Genomic DNA, 20,035 nt, shown 5'->3' with positions numbered 1-20,035 from the left:
CTGAAGATCAATAAAGTTATGGGATTTGACTACTCCAGGAGGAGCCATTCATTTAATGTGTAAATGGAGAATATAAGTGTAAGAACAAGTGTTCTATTCCCTCAGCCCAAGATCTCTCTGGATATCAAGTTGTGTTGCACAGTAAAAAAGTTTAACTTTAGAAATAAATATCATATTTGTAAAACCATGAGAACAAAAACCAATAAAACAATTAAGATTTATTGTGGTATTAATCTTCCTTTTTACAGACTATATAAACAAGTTAGTTGCTCCATTTTGAGACAGACCTGGGGTATGAGATTCCTCTTGTTTCATCCCACTGTACTAGTGACAGCAGATACAAAAATCATTCATTTTCTATGCTAAAGTAAGCATATTCTCATTGAGTTGATATTTCATCAATCTAGGTATACCTTATAACAGTGTAATTAGCTGACTTAAGTGTCCATTTAAACACTTTCTTTAACAATAAACCCCAGAGTAAAGAAAACAATTCCCACAAAATATTGAAAAGCTGGACACATCTTATTTTTTGAAGAGAAGAGTTGCCCCCAAATGAAAATGGTACTTTACGCAAAGTGAAAAATGCATTAGTTTTATACAACAGTATTGACTTGGAATCATCTTGACTTAAATTTGACAACTCTCAAAACTACCAGCAGTACAGAAGAGTAAAGGATCTATGAGGGGTGGTATAGGAGAGAGAGAAGGGTTAAAAATCTCACTGCAGACAGTGAGTGAAACTATACATGGGTTGTCTGAAGCAGCCAGTCCCCTTTCACTTTAAGGCTCACAGATGAGTGTCTCGACCACAAACTTGTTCTCAAAGTGACGGATCGTCCTGCAGTTCAGGACTTCACGCTTCTCCCTGCCTGCAAGGTACAGATGAAGGAATATGTATTAAAAATGGGTGTGTAGGCCTATATAAAACATCTGCTATAGCACCTGTTCATTGGCCAGAGTATAATGCTGTGTGTTCTCAGGTCCACCAAAGGGCCGAAGGAATTTCACAAAATGGTCAATACATGACTATTCGGGGTACATCTTAAAAAGTGTGTGCCAGTACTGACCCAGTATGGTGTGTGTGTGTGTGAGCAGTACTAACCCAGTATGGTCTCTCTGCGTTCCAGCTTGTAGGTGTCTCTGCCCTTGCAGAGGCTGTAGATGAAGTATCCCAGCTGGTCAACGTTCTCCAGACGCTCAGTCACCATCATCTGCTCATGGACCAGGTAGGACTGGGGAAGGTAGGTACCAGCCTAGGGGGGGGGGGGGCAACTCACACACTTAATTAACATTATTTCCTCCAACATTTGATAGATTTAAAAAATAATATTGAAATACATATTAACAGCTCCAGTCGTATGTGTGTGTGTTACAGGTACCTTGATGTTGATGAGCAGCTCCAGCAAGTCCTTGGGAGGCATGACGATGGAGGTGTTGAGGGGGATGACGTAGCACTTGTTCAGGCTCAGGTCCAGGTAGGCTGTCAGCCTCTGAGGAGGAGGAAATGAATTAGATCCAACGCTACAAAAACACCCGGAGGTACTTTACATTCACACCTCAACACATGATTACATTCAACAACTTAAATTCAGCCCGTGTTTTATTAACCCAGTATTGAACACTTACCGGTTTCTAGAAATAGGAGTTTGACGGCTAATACGCTGGAGGAATGATTTTCCTCTTTGAGCCGTAAATGCATGGTAGCAGCTAGATAGACCGAGCTCTGTGATGTCACATATGCAGTATCTCTCAACAATTCAGACCACTGTGTGTGTGTGTGTGTAGGTAGGTTTCCATACAACAGATTCATGTGAATTTTCTAAAACCCACATAAAAACATGCACATTCCCCCACCAGATATGCATTTCATCAAATTGACTTGTTGCGGATAAAAGGCTGTGCTTGATGACTTAATACCTTTTGCAGTTAAATTCCCATGTACCAAATAAAAACATACAAGTTAAATGGTATTGCCAAATGCGCTCAAGCCAACAGCTCAAAGATACATATGGGAGTATGCGCCTACATGACGAGATTATGGACAAAAAAGCTAGATTATTTTTGATTTGTCAAAACGGCAGCCAAGCACTGCTGATCATGTCGCCAGAATAAGACTCTGGATATTTATTGGAAAGGCGCACCGTGCTCATTACCTTGCACGTTCACTTCACTCTGAAGTTCTTCAAAACGGATTTAATCTATAGCCTAATAAACTGCATGGTTCCCAAACAAGTTGCAGTGAGAGGTGCACATGTCATCGCGTGACTCCAAGTTTACTTCGATGTGATGGTTATTATATCAATATTTGCACATAAAAGCATTTCCACCGACATTTCTCACATAATTAATTTTACCAACACAAGAGAGCTCACCTTGTCTAGTGTATTTAGGGTTGTCGACATTTGGAAAGTTGACCGACAAATGTTCAGTTTGGGCCTGTCGTGACTCTTTATCCGACATGCACTTCAGTCGCATAAAAAAGGTTGGATGGAAACCTGGTTTGTGTGTGTGTGTGTGTGTGTGTGTGTGTGTGTGTGTGTGTGTGTAGCAGTGTTCTCTTCTCACGCTTTTGAAGTCATGGACGATGTCGGCCGGGTCGCTGTCTGAGAACTCGGGCACGGGCACGTTGATTAGCTCCACGTCCTCCAGCACACGGATGCTCTCTTGGATGTGCCTCAGCGCAGAGGGCAAGGCCACCTCGTCCTTGTCCTGAACCATGTAGTCCTGCTCAAGGTAATCCACCCCGCACCAATACACCTTGCGCTCCTGAGGAAGTCAAGGTAAGACGACGACAGTGAGGACTTGTCTCTCACCCTGACCAACACTGTAGATAGTTAGCTAGCACACTGGGTTAGTTTCCCGGAAATATCTCCTGATTAGGGGCTGATTCAAAAGTCCAAGACTAGGCTTAATCTGTGTCTGGGAAACCAGCCCACAGCGTATGCAAATGTGTCCTCTAACCAAGGAAAGGAAGCTTTAACTATACTGAACAAAAATATAAAACGCAGTATGTAAAGTTTTGGTCCCATGTTTAATGAGCTGAAATAAAAGATCCCAGAAATGTTACATATCCACAAAAAGCATATTTCTCTCAAATTGTGTGCACAAATTTGTTTATATCCCCGTTAGCATTAATCCTTCGACAAGATAATCCATCCCCCTGACAGGTGTGGCATATACAGAAGCTGATTAAACAGCATTATCATTACGCAGGTGTTGTGGACAATAAAAGGCCACTCTAAAATGTACAGTTTTGTCACAACACAGTGCCACAGATCTCAAGTTGAGGGAGAGTACAATTGGCATGTTGACTGCAAGAATGTCCACCACAGCTATTGCCAGAGAATTGAATGTTCATTTCTATACCACAAGCTGCCTCCAACGTCATTTAAGAGAATTTGGCAGTACGTCTAATTGGTATGACAACCACAGACCACGCGTAACCACACCAGCCCAGGACCTCCACATCTGGCTTCTTCACCTGAGGGATCGTCTGAGACCAGCCACCCCGACAGTTGATGAAACTGAGGAGTATTTCTGTCTTTAATAAAGCCCTTTTGTGGGGGAAAACTCATTCTGATTGGCTGGCCCACCCATGGCTGCACCCCTGCCCAGTCATGTGAAATCCATAGATTAGGGCCTAATGAATATTTCAATTGACTGATATGAACTGTAACTCAGTAAAATCATTGAAATGGTTGCGTTTATATTTTTGTTCAGTATATAGTTGAGCCTATGGCATTATAGGGGTCTAACCAACAGTCCCTCACCAGTATGTAGGTCTTGTAAAGGTAGGCCCCTCCCACCACCACACCTGACAGCATGAGAGCCAGGCCCAGGCACCTGTACCAGCACCACACCTTGGACTGCCGACGCACCCGCATGCCATCCTCCAGGTCCTGAGAGTAAGAAGACAAATATAGTGCATGCACATTTGATTTGATCACTTAAAATACATTACACCAGGCAACAGATACAGTACATAGGCCTATATTAAAATTGCAGAGGATACATAAACAAAAAAAGTCAAGACTTCTTGCCATTGTGGTCCTCTATGTCATACAGAGTAGAGCCTATAGACAGCCTCTTGCAATACCAGCATGTCTGCCTGCTTGTTCCATTACATAATATTGGTTCATCAACCGTTCTCAATTAACAGTAGGCTATGTCAGTCCAGATGAATCATGGCTAGCATTAAGAAAACTGACCTCTATAAATCCTCTTTATTGTTCAAATAAAATCACTCCAACACAACATAGCCAAACGGTGTTTGATTCAAATAGTGTGACTATGCAGCACAATACAGCTGTGGTGTGTTCTGTTGATATAAGTTGGAGTATGGTAGTAGTGATAGAGAGATGCTTATGTAACGTACCATTCAAACACACAGCTAAACCTCCCTCCCTTTCTCTTGCTCACCAACCCTCCCTCGCTTCTCTGTGACCTTACACCTCCTTTCCATCATCTACTTCAAGACATTCTTTCTAACCATTATTCAATTACTGCCTTATCTTTTAGCCCTCTCCATCATCTCTGTTGTTTTGCTCCCTCACTTTAATATTATGGAGCCCAGGGGCACATGTTGTAATTTGGCAGCAGGCCCTTTTCCTGAACTTGCTGAAGTTGTTTATGCAGAGTTGGGGTGGGGTTCGTATTGAAACAAAAGAGTGGATGTCAACAGCTCTAGCTCTCCCTGGAGATCAGATGAGGAAAACAAAACAGATCTGAGAGATCCCCATGCTCGTAATTTAGTGGAGGAACATATTGTTTTTCCTCCCCATTAGTCCACTGTTGATACAGAGACGTGCTTGAGGTAAACCAAGGTCCATATTTTCATTCATTCAACATTTGCAACAGATACAGGGGCTATTGAATGATGGCCATGCTTGTCTCACTCTCGTCACTTCAGGTTAGCTTATTAACATGGCTACAGGTCAGGAATAAGGAGGTGGCTCATGGCTGGTCTCTGTGGACCATGCTGTCTGGTCATGTCACAGACCTTCACTAGTCTGACACCTTATCCAGGATATTAGCATTTAATCTCACCCGTCTGACTGTCCAAACTGCTCTCCTACAGGTGAAACAGACATGATGGCCAGGTCTTTCTATGCAGGGGAATTTTCTCCCCAGGTCTGTCCCTGGCTGCTGCATTTCTCTGCTATTATTCCCCAACTCACTCAGATTCTCTATAGTGAATAAATTCTCTATAGACTTGTAATCTCATCTGCAATCTATTTCCAATGGAACCATGTAGCCACCCAGATACATTGCATTTGGAAAGTATTCAGACCACTTCCCCTTTTCCACATTTTGTTACTTTACAGCTGTATTCTAAAATGGATTAAATAGTTGTTTTCCCTCATCAATCTACACACAATATCCCACAATGAGAAAGCAGTGATTACAGCCTCGAGTCTTTTTGGTTATGATGCTACAAGCTTGGCACACATGTATTTGGGGAGTTTCTCCCATTCTTCTCTGCAGATCCTCTCAAGCCCTGTCAGGTTGGAAGGGGAATGTCGCTGCACAGCTATTTTTAGGTCTCTCTTGAGATGTTTGATCGGGTTCAAGCCCGGGCTCTGGCTGGGCCACTCAAGGACATTCAGAGACTTGTTCCCGAAGCCACTCGTGCATTGTCTTGGCTGTGTGCTTAGGGTCATTGTCCTGTTGGAAGGTCAACCTTCAAATCAAAAGTATTTGTCACATGCGCCAAATACAACAGGTAGAGAGACCTTACAGTGAAATGCTTACTTACAAGTCCTTAACAAACAATGCAGTTTTAAGAAAGTCCCTAACAAATTGAGATAAGAATAACAAATAATTAAAGATCAGCAGTAAATAACAATAGCTGGGCTATATACAGGGGGTACCGGTACAGAGTCAATGTGTTAATGTGCACTGGTGTCGAGGTAATTATGTACATGTAGGTAGAGTTAAAGTGGCTATGCATAGATAGAGCGTAGCAGCAGTGGAGGGGGGGGGGGGGGGGGCAACGACAATGCAAATGGTGGGTAGCCATTTAATTTACTGTTCCAGAGTCTTATGGCTTGGGGGTAGAAGCTGGTTAGAAGCTTCTTGGACATAGACTTGGTGTTCCGGTACCGCTTGATGTGTGGTAGCAGAGAGAACAGTCTATGACTAGGGTGGCTGGAGTCTGACAATGTTTAGGGCCTTCCTCCTACACCGCCTGGTATAGAGGTCCTGGATGGCAGGAAGCTTGGCCCCAGTGATGTACTGGGCTGTACACACTACCCTCTGTAGTGCCTTGCGGTCGGAGGCCGAGCAGTTGCCATACCAGGCAGTGATGCAACCCGTCAGGATGCTCTGTAAAACCTTTTGAGGATCTGGGGACCCATGCCAAATCTTTTCAGTCTCCTGAGGGGGAAATAGGTTTTGTCGTGCCCGCTTCACGACTGTCTGTGTGCTTGGACCATGTTACTCTGTTGGTGATGTGGACGTCAAGGAACTTGAAGCTATCAACCTGCTTCCACTACAGCCCCGCCGATGAGAAGGGGGGCGTGCTTGATCCTCCTTTTCCTGTAGTCCAATTATCTCCTTTGTCTTGATCACGTTGAGGGAGAAGTTGTTGTCCTTGCACCACAGTGTCAGGTCTCATCGTTGTCGGTGATCAGGCCATTAGCAAACTTAATGATTTTGTGTCATTAGCAAACTTAATGATGGTGTTGGGATTCATGCCTGGCAGTGCAGTCATGAGTGAACAGGGAGTACAGGAGGGGACTGAGCACGCACCCCCTGAGGGGCCCGCGTGTTGAGGATCAGCATGGCGGATGTGTTATTACTGCTGAACCTTCTCCCCAGTCTGAGGTCCTGAGCACTCTGGAGCAGGTATTCATCACGGATCTCTCTGTACTTTGCTCCGTTCATCTTTCCCTCAATCCTGACTAGTCTCCCAGTCCCTGCCGCTGAATAACATCCCCACAGCATGATGCTGCTACCACCATGCTTCACCGTAGGGATGATATTGGCCAGGTGATGAGCGGTGCCTAGTTTCCTACAGATGTGACACTTGGCATTCAGGCCAAAGAGTTCAATCTTGTTTCTCATGGTGAGAGTCCTTTAGGTGCCTTTTGGCCAACTCCAAGCGGGCTGTCATGTGCCTTTTACTGATGAGTGGCTTCCGTCTGGCCACTCTACCATAAAGGCCTGATTGGTGGAGGGTTGTAGAGATGAGAGAACCTTCCAGAAGGACAACCATCTCCACAGAGGAACTCTGGTGCTCTGTCAAACTGACCATTGGCTTCTTGGTCACCCCCTGACCAAGGCCCTTCTTCCCGGATTGCTCAGTTTGGCCAGGTAGCCAGCTCTAGGAAGAGTCTTGGTGGTTCAAAACTTCATCCATTTAAGAACGATGGAGGGTACTGCGGGGACCTTCAATGCTGCAGAAATGTTTTGGTACCCTTCCCCCGACCTGTGCTTCGACACAATCCTGTCTCGGAGCACTACAGACAATTCCTTTGACCTCATGGCTTGGTTTTTGCTCCGACATGCACTGTCAACTGTGGGACCTTATATAGTGTGTGCATTTCCAAATCATGTCCAATCATTTGAATTTACCACAAGTGGACTCCAATCAAGCTGTAGAAACATCTCAAAGATGATCAATGGAAGGAGGAAGCACCCGAGCTCAATGTCAAGTCTCATAGCAAAGAGTCTGAATACTTATGTAAATAAGGTATTTGTTTTTTGTTGTATTTTACCCCCTTTTTCTTCCCAATTTCATGATATCCAATTGCGATCTTGTCTCATCGCTTCAACTCCCCAACGGGCTCAGGAAAGGAGAAGGTTGAGTCATGTGTCCTCCGAAACATGACCCGCCAAACAGTGCTTCTTAACACCCGCCCTCTTAACCCAAAGGCAGCTGCACCAATGTGTCGGAGTTAACACTGTTCACCTGACAACCGAGGTCAGCCTGCAGGTGCCTGGGCTGCTACAAGGAGTCGCTAGAGCACAATGAGCCAAGTAAAGCCCCCCCAGCCAAACCTTCCCCTAACCCGGACGACGCTGGGCCAATTGTGCTCCATCCTACGGCACTCCAGGTCACGGCTGGTTGTGACAGCCTGGAATCGAACCTGGGTCTGTAGTGACACCTCAAACACAGCGATACAGTGGCTTAGAACGCTGCGCCACTCAGGCCTCAATTTCTATGAACTTTCTAAAAACCCTTTTCGCTTTGTCATTATGGGGTATTGTGTGTACTTTGATGAGTATTTTTTTTAATCGATTTTTGAATAAGGCTGTAATGTAACAAAATGTGGAAACGTGAAGGGGTCTGAATACTTTTCGAATACACTGTACCTTTATTATGGGCAATACCCTGCGCCAACCTTAAACATGAATCCAGGCGCTTGGGGTGAGTTTGGACTCACAGGCTTCTTATTGCGGATACAGCATCTACTAACAGTTGATAGGTTAACAAAAACGTCTGTACACAGCATGCATTTTGTCAGGAGGAAAGACAACACACCGACCTTACGACATGAACACACTTAATTTGGTCAATTCAGCTCAGGACTGTTTATGGCGTCTACATAAACGCATTTACCTTTTACTCTTCATAACCAAAACAGGAAGAACTGTTCGAATGAATAGGAAAGACGACCTGAATGTTCTTCAGGTATTTCAAGCCTCCAGGCCTCTACTAAATCAACACCGAATCGAAAATCTAACACGGTCCTGCCCAGGCCAGGAACTGCGAACAACACTCAGTCTGCCGAAAAGGATTTGTGTAGCAGCCATTTTCCGACATCGCCCGTGTTACGGGTTGAATTATCAAGAATCTAGACATGTTTCTAATCGACGTTACTTTGTTTCAGTTATGGTTCTACGTTGTTTGAACGGTTACAGTTGCGTCATCCACGTTTGTTGCAACAAATATTAACCACATTGGTTTAGTTCAACTCACCCTCTCCTCCGGAATAAGCGCTTCGGCATTGCATGCTTTCTTCAAATCCCTTTGTCCAAAGGATGAGTTAAATGTTACTTTCACCATTTTTTAAATCTAAACGTTAGACCAAGCGACGAAATCACCTTCTGCAGAAATGTCTTCGTGCGGCCTCTGATTACAATGACGTTGCTAAAAAAAAAAAAAACATCCCGAACGGGTCACATGAGTGATTGCAGGCATTTGGCTGCATTCAAGAACCTATACGGTTTTACAAACTTTCTTGAACGTTTTTTTTCTCCCCACTGGGGGGCAGTACAATCTCAAAAATATATTTAATGGCAGATAGGCATTTATCGTATGGAATAAAATGTGTTGATTAAATGTTGCCCATGAGAAACTCAAAAGAGATCGAAATCATTAATGTTAGTCTGACGATCGAGCACGCGCGGCTAGACCAGAGCGCGCGCCTCTGCTCGCCAGTTTGTGGTCCTAAAACCCGGAAATTAGTTACATCTGCTTCGTTCAGCCATACCTATGGGAAAAATGAATGGCGAAATAATACAGTTTTGGAACAAACGCCAAAAATAAGGTCTGAGGTTAACACAAGTTTAGGAGAGTTTATACGTTTTGTTCTATGATATAGTATCAGTCAGTTAACATTACTTTAGCGAATTATGAAGCCTTTGTGTTTTTTTTAATTACATAAATTCGTCAAAACTCACAAAGTGACATTAGCTGATGAAGATGATCTCATCGAATAACATGTTCGAAGCCCATATTTACCACACTTTATTTTCGGAGTTATTCCAAAAACACCATTCATTTTCTCCATAGGCTTTGTCGAACGAACCATGTCGGATTATAGTGCATACAAAAATACGCCATTACTATTTCTGTCTGTGCAGGTGTCTCGTCGCAGGTGCCTGTCCCGTGCAGACCTCCAACACTGGGTTTTCACCGGACTCCGTCTTCTTTTCTTGTTCTCCTCAAGTAGGCTTGCCTAAATTATTTGATTTAATATTTTTTTTGCTTTCTAAAACATTAACCATGTTTTTTAACAGACGTGTCAAAACTTTGGGTTGTTGTTTGCTTATTAAGAGAAGCCAGCTGGTTGAAAACGATGCGTGAGGCATCAAATTATGCCTTTTGAATAGGCACAATTGGAGAGGAGGGTAGGTCTATGGTTTTTCGTCACCGTTGGTTACCATGAGTGACGGAGAAAATATGTCTGTGATGGAAAACATACGGAAAGAAAGAGGACAGTTTATATCGATTCGCTGTCTTAACCAGGATAAACTACAACTGTACAAGCTGAGTGTTGTTGTTATTCATCAGCTAAACGCATTGTCGTGTATGGAGTATGGCAGGTGTTCACATATGACAGAAAATTATAGTGACTAAGTTAGTTGATCTTTCTCTTGTGAAATAAAACGGGGGCTAGTCGGGAACTTCTGATTGTCAGAATTCCCATCCCTCTTCAACACCATGGACGTCGCCGACTACAGAAGCGAGTTAAGGACGTCAGCCAGAGAAGTCTTCCTAGGCGCGGACATATTCACGGCTGTCGGGGACAGGAATAAGGATGATGTTGAATATAGATTTGTGGATGTCATGCTGTTTGGTGGGGCCCCTTGGGGGTTCACTCTGAGAGGGGGCCTGGAGCACCGAGAACCACTGCTCATAACCAAGGTATATCTATCAATCTATCTATCTATCTATCTATGATGATGATTAGGATGAAGAAAGACAAATACAGAGAATCGTATTGACTTAACTTTAGCCACACTAGTTAACAACAAATGTGCAAATTAATAACAAGTACCATAGATCAATCAAAAACAATGTAAATATATTTATTTCTCCACTGTCACGGATGGGTTTCACCTTTCCTGTTTCCCCTGATATGAAAATAAGGCTGTGTGGAGATTAAACACTGGAACATCACTGTAGTTTCCTGATTGGTTAACTGTGTGTGTTTCATCAAACTGTTTTCTCAGTCCAGAAATAGTTGGGGCTGTCCCCACACCTTTTATGCCTTTGGTATGTTGCACATTTTCACCTTTAAAGTTCTGCCCTGGCCAATGTCTTGAGCACATCTCCACTAGTCACCACTAGTTTTGTTCTTTGTGTGTTTGGGTGGGGGGGCTGCGACTGTCTTCCATACTCATCACAGCAGTGCCAGGAACCAGTGAGGAATGCAGAAGTGAAGATAAGGTGTGTTTGGCAGACCAGGATTGGCTCAGTCAGTGCTGCTCTCCAACAGAATGAGGAAACAGTTTGTTTATCGGTTTCCATTCTCCTCTCCTGTACTCCTGTATGTGTAGAGAATAAGTGAAGGAATGTGCAACAAGTCTGCTCCAACCGTTCTCAAGTTGCTTATGGTTAAATTTTTTATCAGAGCTCTCAGGTTGCCACAGTATAATTCTTCCAGTGCAGGCTGGACACAATGGACTCAGCACGGATCCATGGTCACTGGCCACCATCACTTACAGGGATTGGGTTTACGCCATATCAATCAATTTCAATCAATTTTATTTTATATAGCCCTTCGTACATCAGCTAATATCTCGAAGTGCTGTACAGAAACCCAGCCTAAAACCCCAAACAGCTAGTAATGCAGGTGTAGAAGCACGGTGGCTAGGAAAAACTCCCTAGAAAGGCCAAAACCTAGGAAGAAACCTAGAGAGGAACCAGGCTATGAGGGGTGGCCAGTCCTCTTCTGGCTGTGCCGGGTGGAGATTATAACAGAACTATGCCAAGATGTTCAAAAATGTTCATAAGTGACAAGCATGGTCAAATAATAATCATGAATAATTTTCAGTTGGCTTTTCATAGCTGATCATTAAGAGTTGAAAAACAACAGGTCTGGGACAGGTGGCGGTTCCATAACCGCAGGCAGAACAGCTGAAACTGGAATAGCAGCAAGGCCAGGCGGACTGGGGACAGCAAGGAGTCACCACGGGCGGCAGTCCCGACGCATGGTCCTAGGGCCCAGGTCCTCCGAGAGAAAGAAAGAGAGAAGGAGAAAATTAGAGAGAGCCAAGATTTTCAAAATGTTCATAAATGACAAGCATGGTCAAATAATAATCAGGAATAAATCTCAGTTGGCTTTTCATAGCCGATCATTAAGAGTTGAAAACAGCAGGTCTGGGACAGGTAGGGGTTCCATAACCGCAGGCAGAACAGTTGAAACTGGAATAGCAGCAAGGCCAGGCGGACTGGGGACAGCAAGGAGTCACCACGGCCGGTAGTCCCGACGTATGGTCCTAGGGCTCAGGTCCTCCGAGAGAAAGAAAGAGAGAAGGAGAAAATTAGAGAGAGCCAAGATTTTCAAAATGTTCATAAATGACAAGCATGGTCAAATAATAATCAGGAATAAATCTCAGTTGGCTTTTCATAGCCGATCATTAAGAGTTGAAAACAGCAGGTCTGGGACAGGTAGGGGTTTCGTAACCGCAGGCAGAACAGTTGAAACTGGAATAGCAGCAAGGCCAGGCGGACTGGGGACAGCAAGGTGTCAGCATGCCCGGTAGTCCTGACGTATGGTCCTAGGGCTCAGGTTCTCAGAGAGAAAGAGAGAACGAGAGAATTAGAGAGAGCATACTTAAATTCACACAGGACACTGGATAAGACAGGAGAAGTACTCCAGGTATAACCAACTGACCCTAGCCCCCCGACACATAAACTACTGCAGCATAAATACTAGAGGCTGAGACAGGAGCGGTCAGGAGACACTGTGGCCCCATCCGAAGAAACCCCCGGACAGGGCCAAACAGGAAGGATATAACCCCACCCACTTTGCCAAAGCACAGCCCCCGCACCACTAGAGGGATATCCTCAACCACCAACTTACAATCCTGAGACAAGGCCGAGTATAGCCCACAAAGGTCTCCACCACAGCACAAACCAAGGGGGGGCGCCAACCCAGACAGGAAGATCACGTCAGTAACTCAACCCACTCAAGTGACGCACCCCTCCTAGGGACGGCATGAAAGAGCACCAGCAAGCCAGTGACTCAGCCCCTGTAACAGGGTTAGAGGCAGAGAATCCCAGTGGAGAGAGGGGAACCGGCCTGGCAGAGACAGCAAGGGCGGTTCGTTGCTCCAGAGCCTTTCCGTTCACCTTCACACTCCTGGGCCAGACTACACTCAATCATATGACCTACTGAAGAGATAAGTCTTCAGTAAAGACTTAAAGGTTGAGACCGAGTCTGCGTCTCTCACATGGGTAGGCAGACTGTTCCATAAAAATGGAGATCTATAGGAGAAAGCCCTGCCTCCCGCTGTTTGCTTAGAAATTCTAGGGACAATTAGGAGGCCTGCGTCTTGTGACCGTAGCGTACGTATTGGTATGTACGGCAGGACCAACTCGGAAAGATAGGTAGGAGCAAGCCCATGTAACGCTTTATAGGTTAACAGTAAAACCTTGAAATCAGCCCTTGCCTTAACAGGAAGCCAGTGTAGGGAAGCTAGCACTGGAGTAATATGATCAAATTTCTTGGTTCTAGTCAGGATTCTAGCAGCCGTATTTAGCACTAACTGAAGTTTATTTAGTGCTTTATCCGGGTAGCCGGAAAGTAGAGCATTGCAGTAGTCTAACCTAGAAGTAACAAATGCATGGATTAATTTTTCTGCATCATTTTTGGACAGAAAATTTCTGATTTTTGCAATGTTACGTAGATGGAAAAAAGCTGTCCTTGAAACAGTCTTGATATGTTCGTCGATATGTCCATATTGCTTGTGTTCTCCAGCTGTTCGTCACTTTCAGAAGCTACACAAAATAACAATCCATCTTGTTCATTTTAGATTTATATAATTTACAAAATCATACATCTCACAGTACTTTGTGACTTGCTCCATTTGCTTGTCAGTAGTAGACTAGTCCCCCTCTGAACGTTGAGACGGGGCTGGATAGAGGGGATTTGGAAGGGTGGATATGATGGAACCATTTTTAATGAAGTTGACTCAATGCCAGCATGGCAGGGTTGAAGAGCAGGTCCTGTCAACACAGTCTGTGGATGGAATGTGATATTCTTCTAAACCGATGAACTATGGAAAGTGAACTGTTATTAAAATATACTTCACTAATGAGAAATTAAGTCTGTAACATGTTATTTTATCCACGTCACTATCAGACAGCATCCCTTGACTGGGCCCCTTTTCCCCTGCCAACACTATCTGTGTGCAATTGTTTTCTTATACTCGTCACTTCAGAAATGTTACCAGTCACAAAATCTCAACATTTGCCCCAGTATGTTATAACTGTTTTATTAATGATGAATAAACTACTTATAAACACCTTTAATTAAACATTCCTGTTGTGTGATTCAGGTGGAGGAGGGCAGCAGGGCGGCGACGGTCAGCCTGCAGGTGGGAGATGAGATCGTCAACATCAACACAGTTCCCATCAGTGGATCCAGGCAGGAGGCCGTCTGTCTGGTCAAGAGCTCCCACAAGACCCTCGCCCTGGTCGTCAGAAGGTGGGCTATGAGCTGCAACTAAATTGCCCTTACACCCAGGCACAATACATTTCTATTGAATTGAATATGACAGACATTAAATAAGAGTACAACACAGGATGTCTCAATGGGCACTATCATAGAGTGATTGCTGGGTACCATCTCTCCCATTGTGCTGAGAAGAAGTGCCCTGTGTTTAAAACGGTATATACATCCCACTTACGGATATGCATTCTACACCTGCACCTGCATCTACACCTGCATTGCTTGCTGTTTGGGGTTTTAGGCTGGGTTTCTGTACAGCACTTCGAGATATTAGCTGATGTACGAAGGGCTATATAAAATAAACTTGATTGATTGATTAATATATTGTTTTATCTGAAACTGACACACAATACCAAATTCAGCACACAAGAGTTGGGCATATCAGGAAGAGTGTTTTTTGTACAAATGACTTTCACTCTGGACTCATGTGTCTGCAAAGTGTCAAACAAGCTAACCTTAACCCAACAAAGACACTATCTTGAAAACGAGGAGTTCTGTGTACTGTAGTCGGTGCATTCAGAAAGGGCATTTCAGAACCAGTTGGGGGTGTATCATTTCAACCCACTTTGACCTGCTGGGATGATACATAAAGCAGTTGTAATTGGTGTTGCGGGCAAGCTGCAGTCACACATTGACCTTTGTTGGGGTTTGTTAACAATATTTTATGTACAGTACCAGTCAAACGTTTAGACACACCTACTCATTCCAGGGTTTTCCTTTATTTTTGCTATTTTCTACATTGTAGAATAATAGTGAAGACACCAACACTATGACATAACACACATGGGATAATGTAGTAACCAAAAAAGTGTTAAACAAATCAAAATATATTTTATATTTAAGATTCTTCAAAGTAGCCAACCTTTGCCTTGATGACAGCTTGGCACACTCTCAACCAGGTTAATGAGGAATGCTTTTCCAACAGTCTTCAAGCAGTTCCTTGTTGGCTGCTTTTCCTTCACTCTGCAGTCCAACTCATCCCAAACCATCTCAATTGGGTTGAGGTTGGGTGATTGTGGAGGCCAGGTCATCTGACATGCTGACCAGACCGGACACGTCGCGTGCGCGAGCGTCGCAAAATAAATTTAGAAATCCATGTTATTCAATTATTGCACCCACACTGCTCGCGCGCGCCAACGAGCGTCTGCGTTGCCAAGGGCTAAAATAGAACTCATTCCTATTTCTGACGCAGATCGCGCTGCAAGTCCTGCCTCTCCCATCTCCTCATTGGTTTATAGAAGCAGGTACCCACGTGCCATCTCCTCATTGGTTATACCCACGTGGGTGATTGAAAGACGAACTTTGTTGCCGGTTGTCGTGGTAATACAATGAAAGTTTGGATGCGATCACCATATAAGTTCAAAGATGAAAAAGCCTGGAAGGAGGAGAGATGACTAGAAACGATTCGGTTGGCCGTTTTATGTGTGGATCAATTGTCGGAGTAGAGGTCCTTGTGCATTTCAGGTAAAATAACAACTCAATGTTTATATCCCAGGACAAATTAGCTAGCAACAGCAAGCTAGCTAAATTGGACAAATTAACGTTAGCTAGCAAGTGCAAGCTAGCTAGCTAAATTGCCATACATGTTTAATGCTTTTCGACCTGTCCCCAAATTAATGTCATTGGTTCAGAGTTTGTTTTGATATTTTAACCTGTGTGTCGTGATCGCGTTTGGTGTGGGGGGGCAAAATAGATTTATGCACGATAGCGCACGATGGCGCACGCGCGCAGCCGGTTTGGGTTCCGTGAGATGCAGCACTCCATCACTATCCTTCTTGGTTAAATTGCCCTTACACAGCCTGGAGGTGTGTTTTTTGGTCATTGTCCTGTTGAAAAACAAATGATACTCCCACTAAGTCCAAATTAACTTTTGACTTGTACTGTATTTGTGAAGATAATGTGTATGGTCTCAGGGACTACATACTGGTTTCAACTCTAACCACTGACATGCATATACAGGACTGTTATTATACCAGACACATGTCATTTAAAGAATATTGCTTGGTCGTAAAGTACAGTATACCTTAGTTTGAACTGGAAGAGTGGAATGCTAACTGATCATTACTAAACCACAAAGGACAAGGCCACAACTTGTTATAGTTACACTAGGACTAGGTACGAACTTCTCTCTTTAATATATATATTTTTTTTACACTCTTTCATCCGTGATATCTACTATGCTTAGTAAAGCAGTGTGATTTTTTTTATTTTATTTTTTTTATTTTATTTTTTATAACAGATATCTACCCAACAGGGATGGGATGCAGTACATGGCGTATATTATGTGAGCAAACTAACCCCTTCACACAACAGTGAGAGAAAGCCAGTGTAGAGAACATTGAAGACTGCCCTATAGGTGAAGGAATGCTCGGAACTTTGTGGCGTGTTCATAAAACACATTCTCTGGTAGGTGTGAAAGTGTCAATGCCAGCAAATATCTCCTAGTCAGATCGGATCGGATGATACTCGTGATCGGCAAAAACGGAAGTGTTTTAATATGCCTAAGTAGATGTCAAAATACCTATCTCCCTGCACGTTTATAGACCAAACAAGTGTGTCTGTTTCCTCAACTTGCAACGGGAAGAAAAGTTTGCTGTCACTCAGTCAGAGAATGCACATCGGTGGTTCATCTTCTCTACCCTTGGCCCGCTTGTTAGATATGCACATTGACAGCTTGCTAGCTAGCAAACGTCCTCACCATTTGATTTATCATAGTAGCAGGCGAACAGGAGGCAGCAGCAATCTAAATGATCAGACCGAAACATTTCTCATATTCATTACGATACTAATTTTTTCCCGACTACTCGGCACAACCATACTCGATACTATCACGATACTTTATACCAAAACAATTCCAAAACAATACCACATAAATAAAATAAGGCATTTTAGCCAAAGTCACAGAATGGCACTTGATATATGTCAACATTTTTCAGAGACAGCCATGTATGCATTAATTAATAAATGATACAATAATACAATCAATTTGACTTTGTCTGACTACATAACTTATTTGAATGGTAAATCTCTTGATAAACTGGGTAAATCAAGATTGAGCTTGTTATGGCTGATTTCATCGGGCTACAGATAACACTCTGTTTCCCTTCCATTTATTGTACTGATCAACAACATTTGCATAGAAGTAAGTTATTTAAAATTCTCTTTAACCAGTAATGACGTCATTCATTAGCAAGAGTGGGGCGCAGTGATGGCAATTTAGCAATTTTTTTGCTAGATTTAGCAACTTTTCAGACTACCCTGGCAACTTTTTTGTCAAACAGCACCTAACAACAAATTTATCTACTTTTAAAAATGTATTTTGAACTTTTAGCTACATTTGAAAAGTGACTCAAATGCTAAAATGCATGCATTTTCCCTCTAAATGACACAAAAACGATTTTCTCTGTCACACACTCAGTCACAACACACGTCCCTTTTTAAAATTTTAAAATTTATTTTTATTTTTATAACAACAAATCAATACAGAAAGTACATAAGGGAACACAAGTATATATAGATTATATATAATGGACAATCGAGCTAGGGGGTACAATATCACATTACAATTACACAAGGACCTTAAGCATACACTTCCAATTCTAACAGCTTTTTTGTTAGTAGAGTATTTAATAGTCTTAAAATACAGTTCAATTTCTTTTTGTAGGGTAAGAAAATGTGTTTTTTTGTTAGTAAATTTACATTTGTGTATATGAAATTTGGCCAAAAGAATAATGAAATTAATTACATAAAAATGTGTCAGCTTATTTTTATCGTATGTAAAGAATCCAAGCAGTACATCTCTCCACAATAGTGTAAAATCTTCATAAATGTGTTCAATTATAAATCTACTGATGTCTTGCCACAGTTTTCTTACATGTATACAATGCCAAAAAAGATGCAACACTGTTTCTGGGTGGTCATTACAAAAGGAGCAATTTGAGTTCATATAGTGGTTGGCAGGATAATATTTATGAATAATTTTAAAGGAAACCTTCTTAATTTTGTTAACAAGTAGGTATGTGTGTGGCAACATCCAAACTTTTTTCCAACAGATATTATCAATAAATCCATTCCAATAAGGCATGACATAAGGTATAGATACAACATCCTGCTGAAACAAGGTTCGTATCGCTCTGTTGTTGAATGGGCCAAAAGAGAAACAAATCTTTCCTACTGATGAGTCAACAGGGTCAATAGAAGGTAGGCTCTGAGGGTCAGGTCTTGACACGTTCCTGAATAACAGAGCAACATCTGAGGGAATGGCGTCTAAAACAATTGCAAAATCTTTAGGTGTTACAGGGACCTTGTAAAGAGATAAGAATTCCTTATAACTGAGTAAAAGAACCTCTGCATTTACCAGTTGGCTCACCAATAGGATATTATTTCGGAACCAATATTCTAAAAACAAATAAGTATTTTTATACAATATATCCCTATTATTCCATATATAATATCTGTGTGGAGAAAAATTGTGTTTATAAATTAAGGACCATGACAAGAAAACCTGCCGATGAAAAGCAGAAAGTTTCACTGGAATTTTGTCAATATTATAATTGCACAACAACATGAAGTTAAGGCCACCAAAAGTAGAGAAGACCTGATGAGGAATAAAATTCCAGATAGAAGTGGGTCTTCTTAGGAATTGTTTTATCCAATTGATCTTAAAAGTATTATTTAAAGTAGTAAAGTCCAGAAAATTCAGTCCACCATTCTCATAAGTGTTCATTACAACAGTTTTCCTAATGTAATGGATACGGTTTCTCCAAAGAAATTTGAAAAGCATCTGGTCTATCTCCTTGCTTATTTTACTGTCAAGATATAAAGATAGAGCGCCATATGTTAGTCTAGAGATACCTTCAGCCTTGGTTATTAGGACTCTACCTTTTAAAGATAAGTCCCTCTGTAGCCATTGATTTAGCTTCTTCTGGGTATTTTTAATAAGAGGGTTCAAATTTAGTAAGCCTCTAGACTTCTGATCCTTTGTAATGGTTATGCCTAAATATGTAAGTTCTTCTTTTACTGGAATACCATAATATGAAAGTGTCACACAATCTTTGACAGCTATGAGTTCACATTTATTAATGTTAAGGTATAGACCAGACGCTTTGGAAAAGGATTGTATCACATTGATCGATATGGGAATTTGGTTAGCGTCTTTCAGAAAAAGTGTAGTATCATCAGGCAGCTGGCTTATAATAATTTCTTTACCAGCTATGGAAATACCTTGTACAGGAATATTTTTTAAAGAATTTGCAAGAAGTTGGGTGATTAATAAAAACAGATACGGGGAGATAGGACAACCTTGCCTAATTCCGCTCTTTAACTCAAATCTAGGTGAGGTGCCATATTTCAATTTGTTAGAGCTGTTACCATTTGCATAGAGAGTCTTAATAGCCTTACAGAAAAAATCTCCAAAGCCAAGTCTCTCAAGGGAGTGGAAGAGAAACTGATGCTCTACTGTGTCAAATGCTTTATAAAAATCTAAAAATAATATGAAGCTATCCTCAGTTATTAGGTCTGAGTGGTCAAGTATGTCTAATACTAGTCTGACATTGTTAGAAATATGTCTGTTCCTCATGAAGCCAGACTGTGTTTCATCAATGATTGCATCCAGGACTTCTTTA

At 42.3% G+C, this 20,035-nt stretch overlaps 2 protein-coding genes across 2 annotated transcripts in view; one reads left to right on the top strand and one right to left on the bottom strand.

The window, feature by feature from the left end:
- Positions 1 to 198: 198 nt before the first annotated feature.
- On the bottom strand, positions 199 to 9,097 carry LOC120051276 (integral membrane protein 2B-like). The gene is made up of 6 exons (XM_038998052.1): positions 8,927 to 9,097; positions 3,774 to 3,902; positions 2,569 to 2,769; positions 1,383 to 1,493; positions 1,106 to 1,256; positions 199 to 872 (listed from the first exon to the last, which is right to left on the bottom strand). The coding sequence occupies exons 1-6, from the start codon at positions 9,011 to 9,013 to the stop codon at positions 784 to 786; spliced, it is 768 nt and encodes a 255-aa protein (XP_038853980.1). The 5' UTR covers positions 9,014 to 9,097; the 3' UTR covers positions 199 to 783.
- Positions 9,098 to 9,625: 528 nt separating this feature from the next.
- LOC120051274 (protein Shroom2-like) overlaps positions 9,626 to 20,035 on the top strand; it is a 28,173-nt gene continuing 17,763 nt past the window's right edge. The window contains exons 1-2 of the mRNA XM_038998046.1: positions 9,626 to 10,597; positions 14,239 to 14,387. Of these exons, the coding sequence (XP_038853974.1) occupies positions 10,394 to 10,597; positions 14,239 to 14,387 (353 nt within the window). The 5' untranslated portion in view covers positions 9,626 to 10,393. The remainder of the gene's footprint in view (positions 10,598 to 14,238; positions 14,388 to 20,035) is intronic.

Source organism: Salvelinus namaycush, chromosome 7 (genome assembly GCF_016432855.1).
Source record: "Salvelinus namaycush isolate Seneca chromosome 7, SaNama_1.0, whole genome shotgun sequence".
NCBI classification, from domain to species: Eukaryota; Metazoa; Chordata; class Actinopteri; order Salmoniformes; family Salmonidae; genus Salvelinus; species Salvelinus namaycush.
The sequence above is the reverse complement of the archived record's forward strand: the minus strand, read 5'-3'. Positions and strand labels throughout refer to the sequence as shown.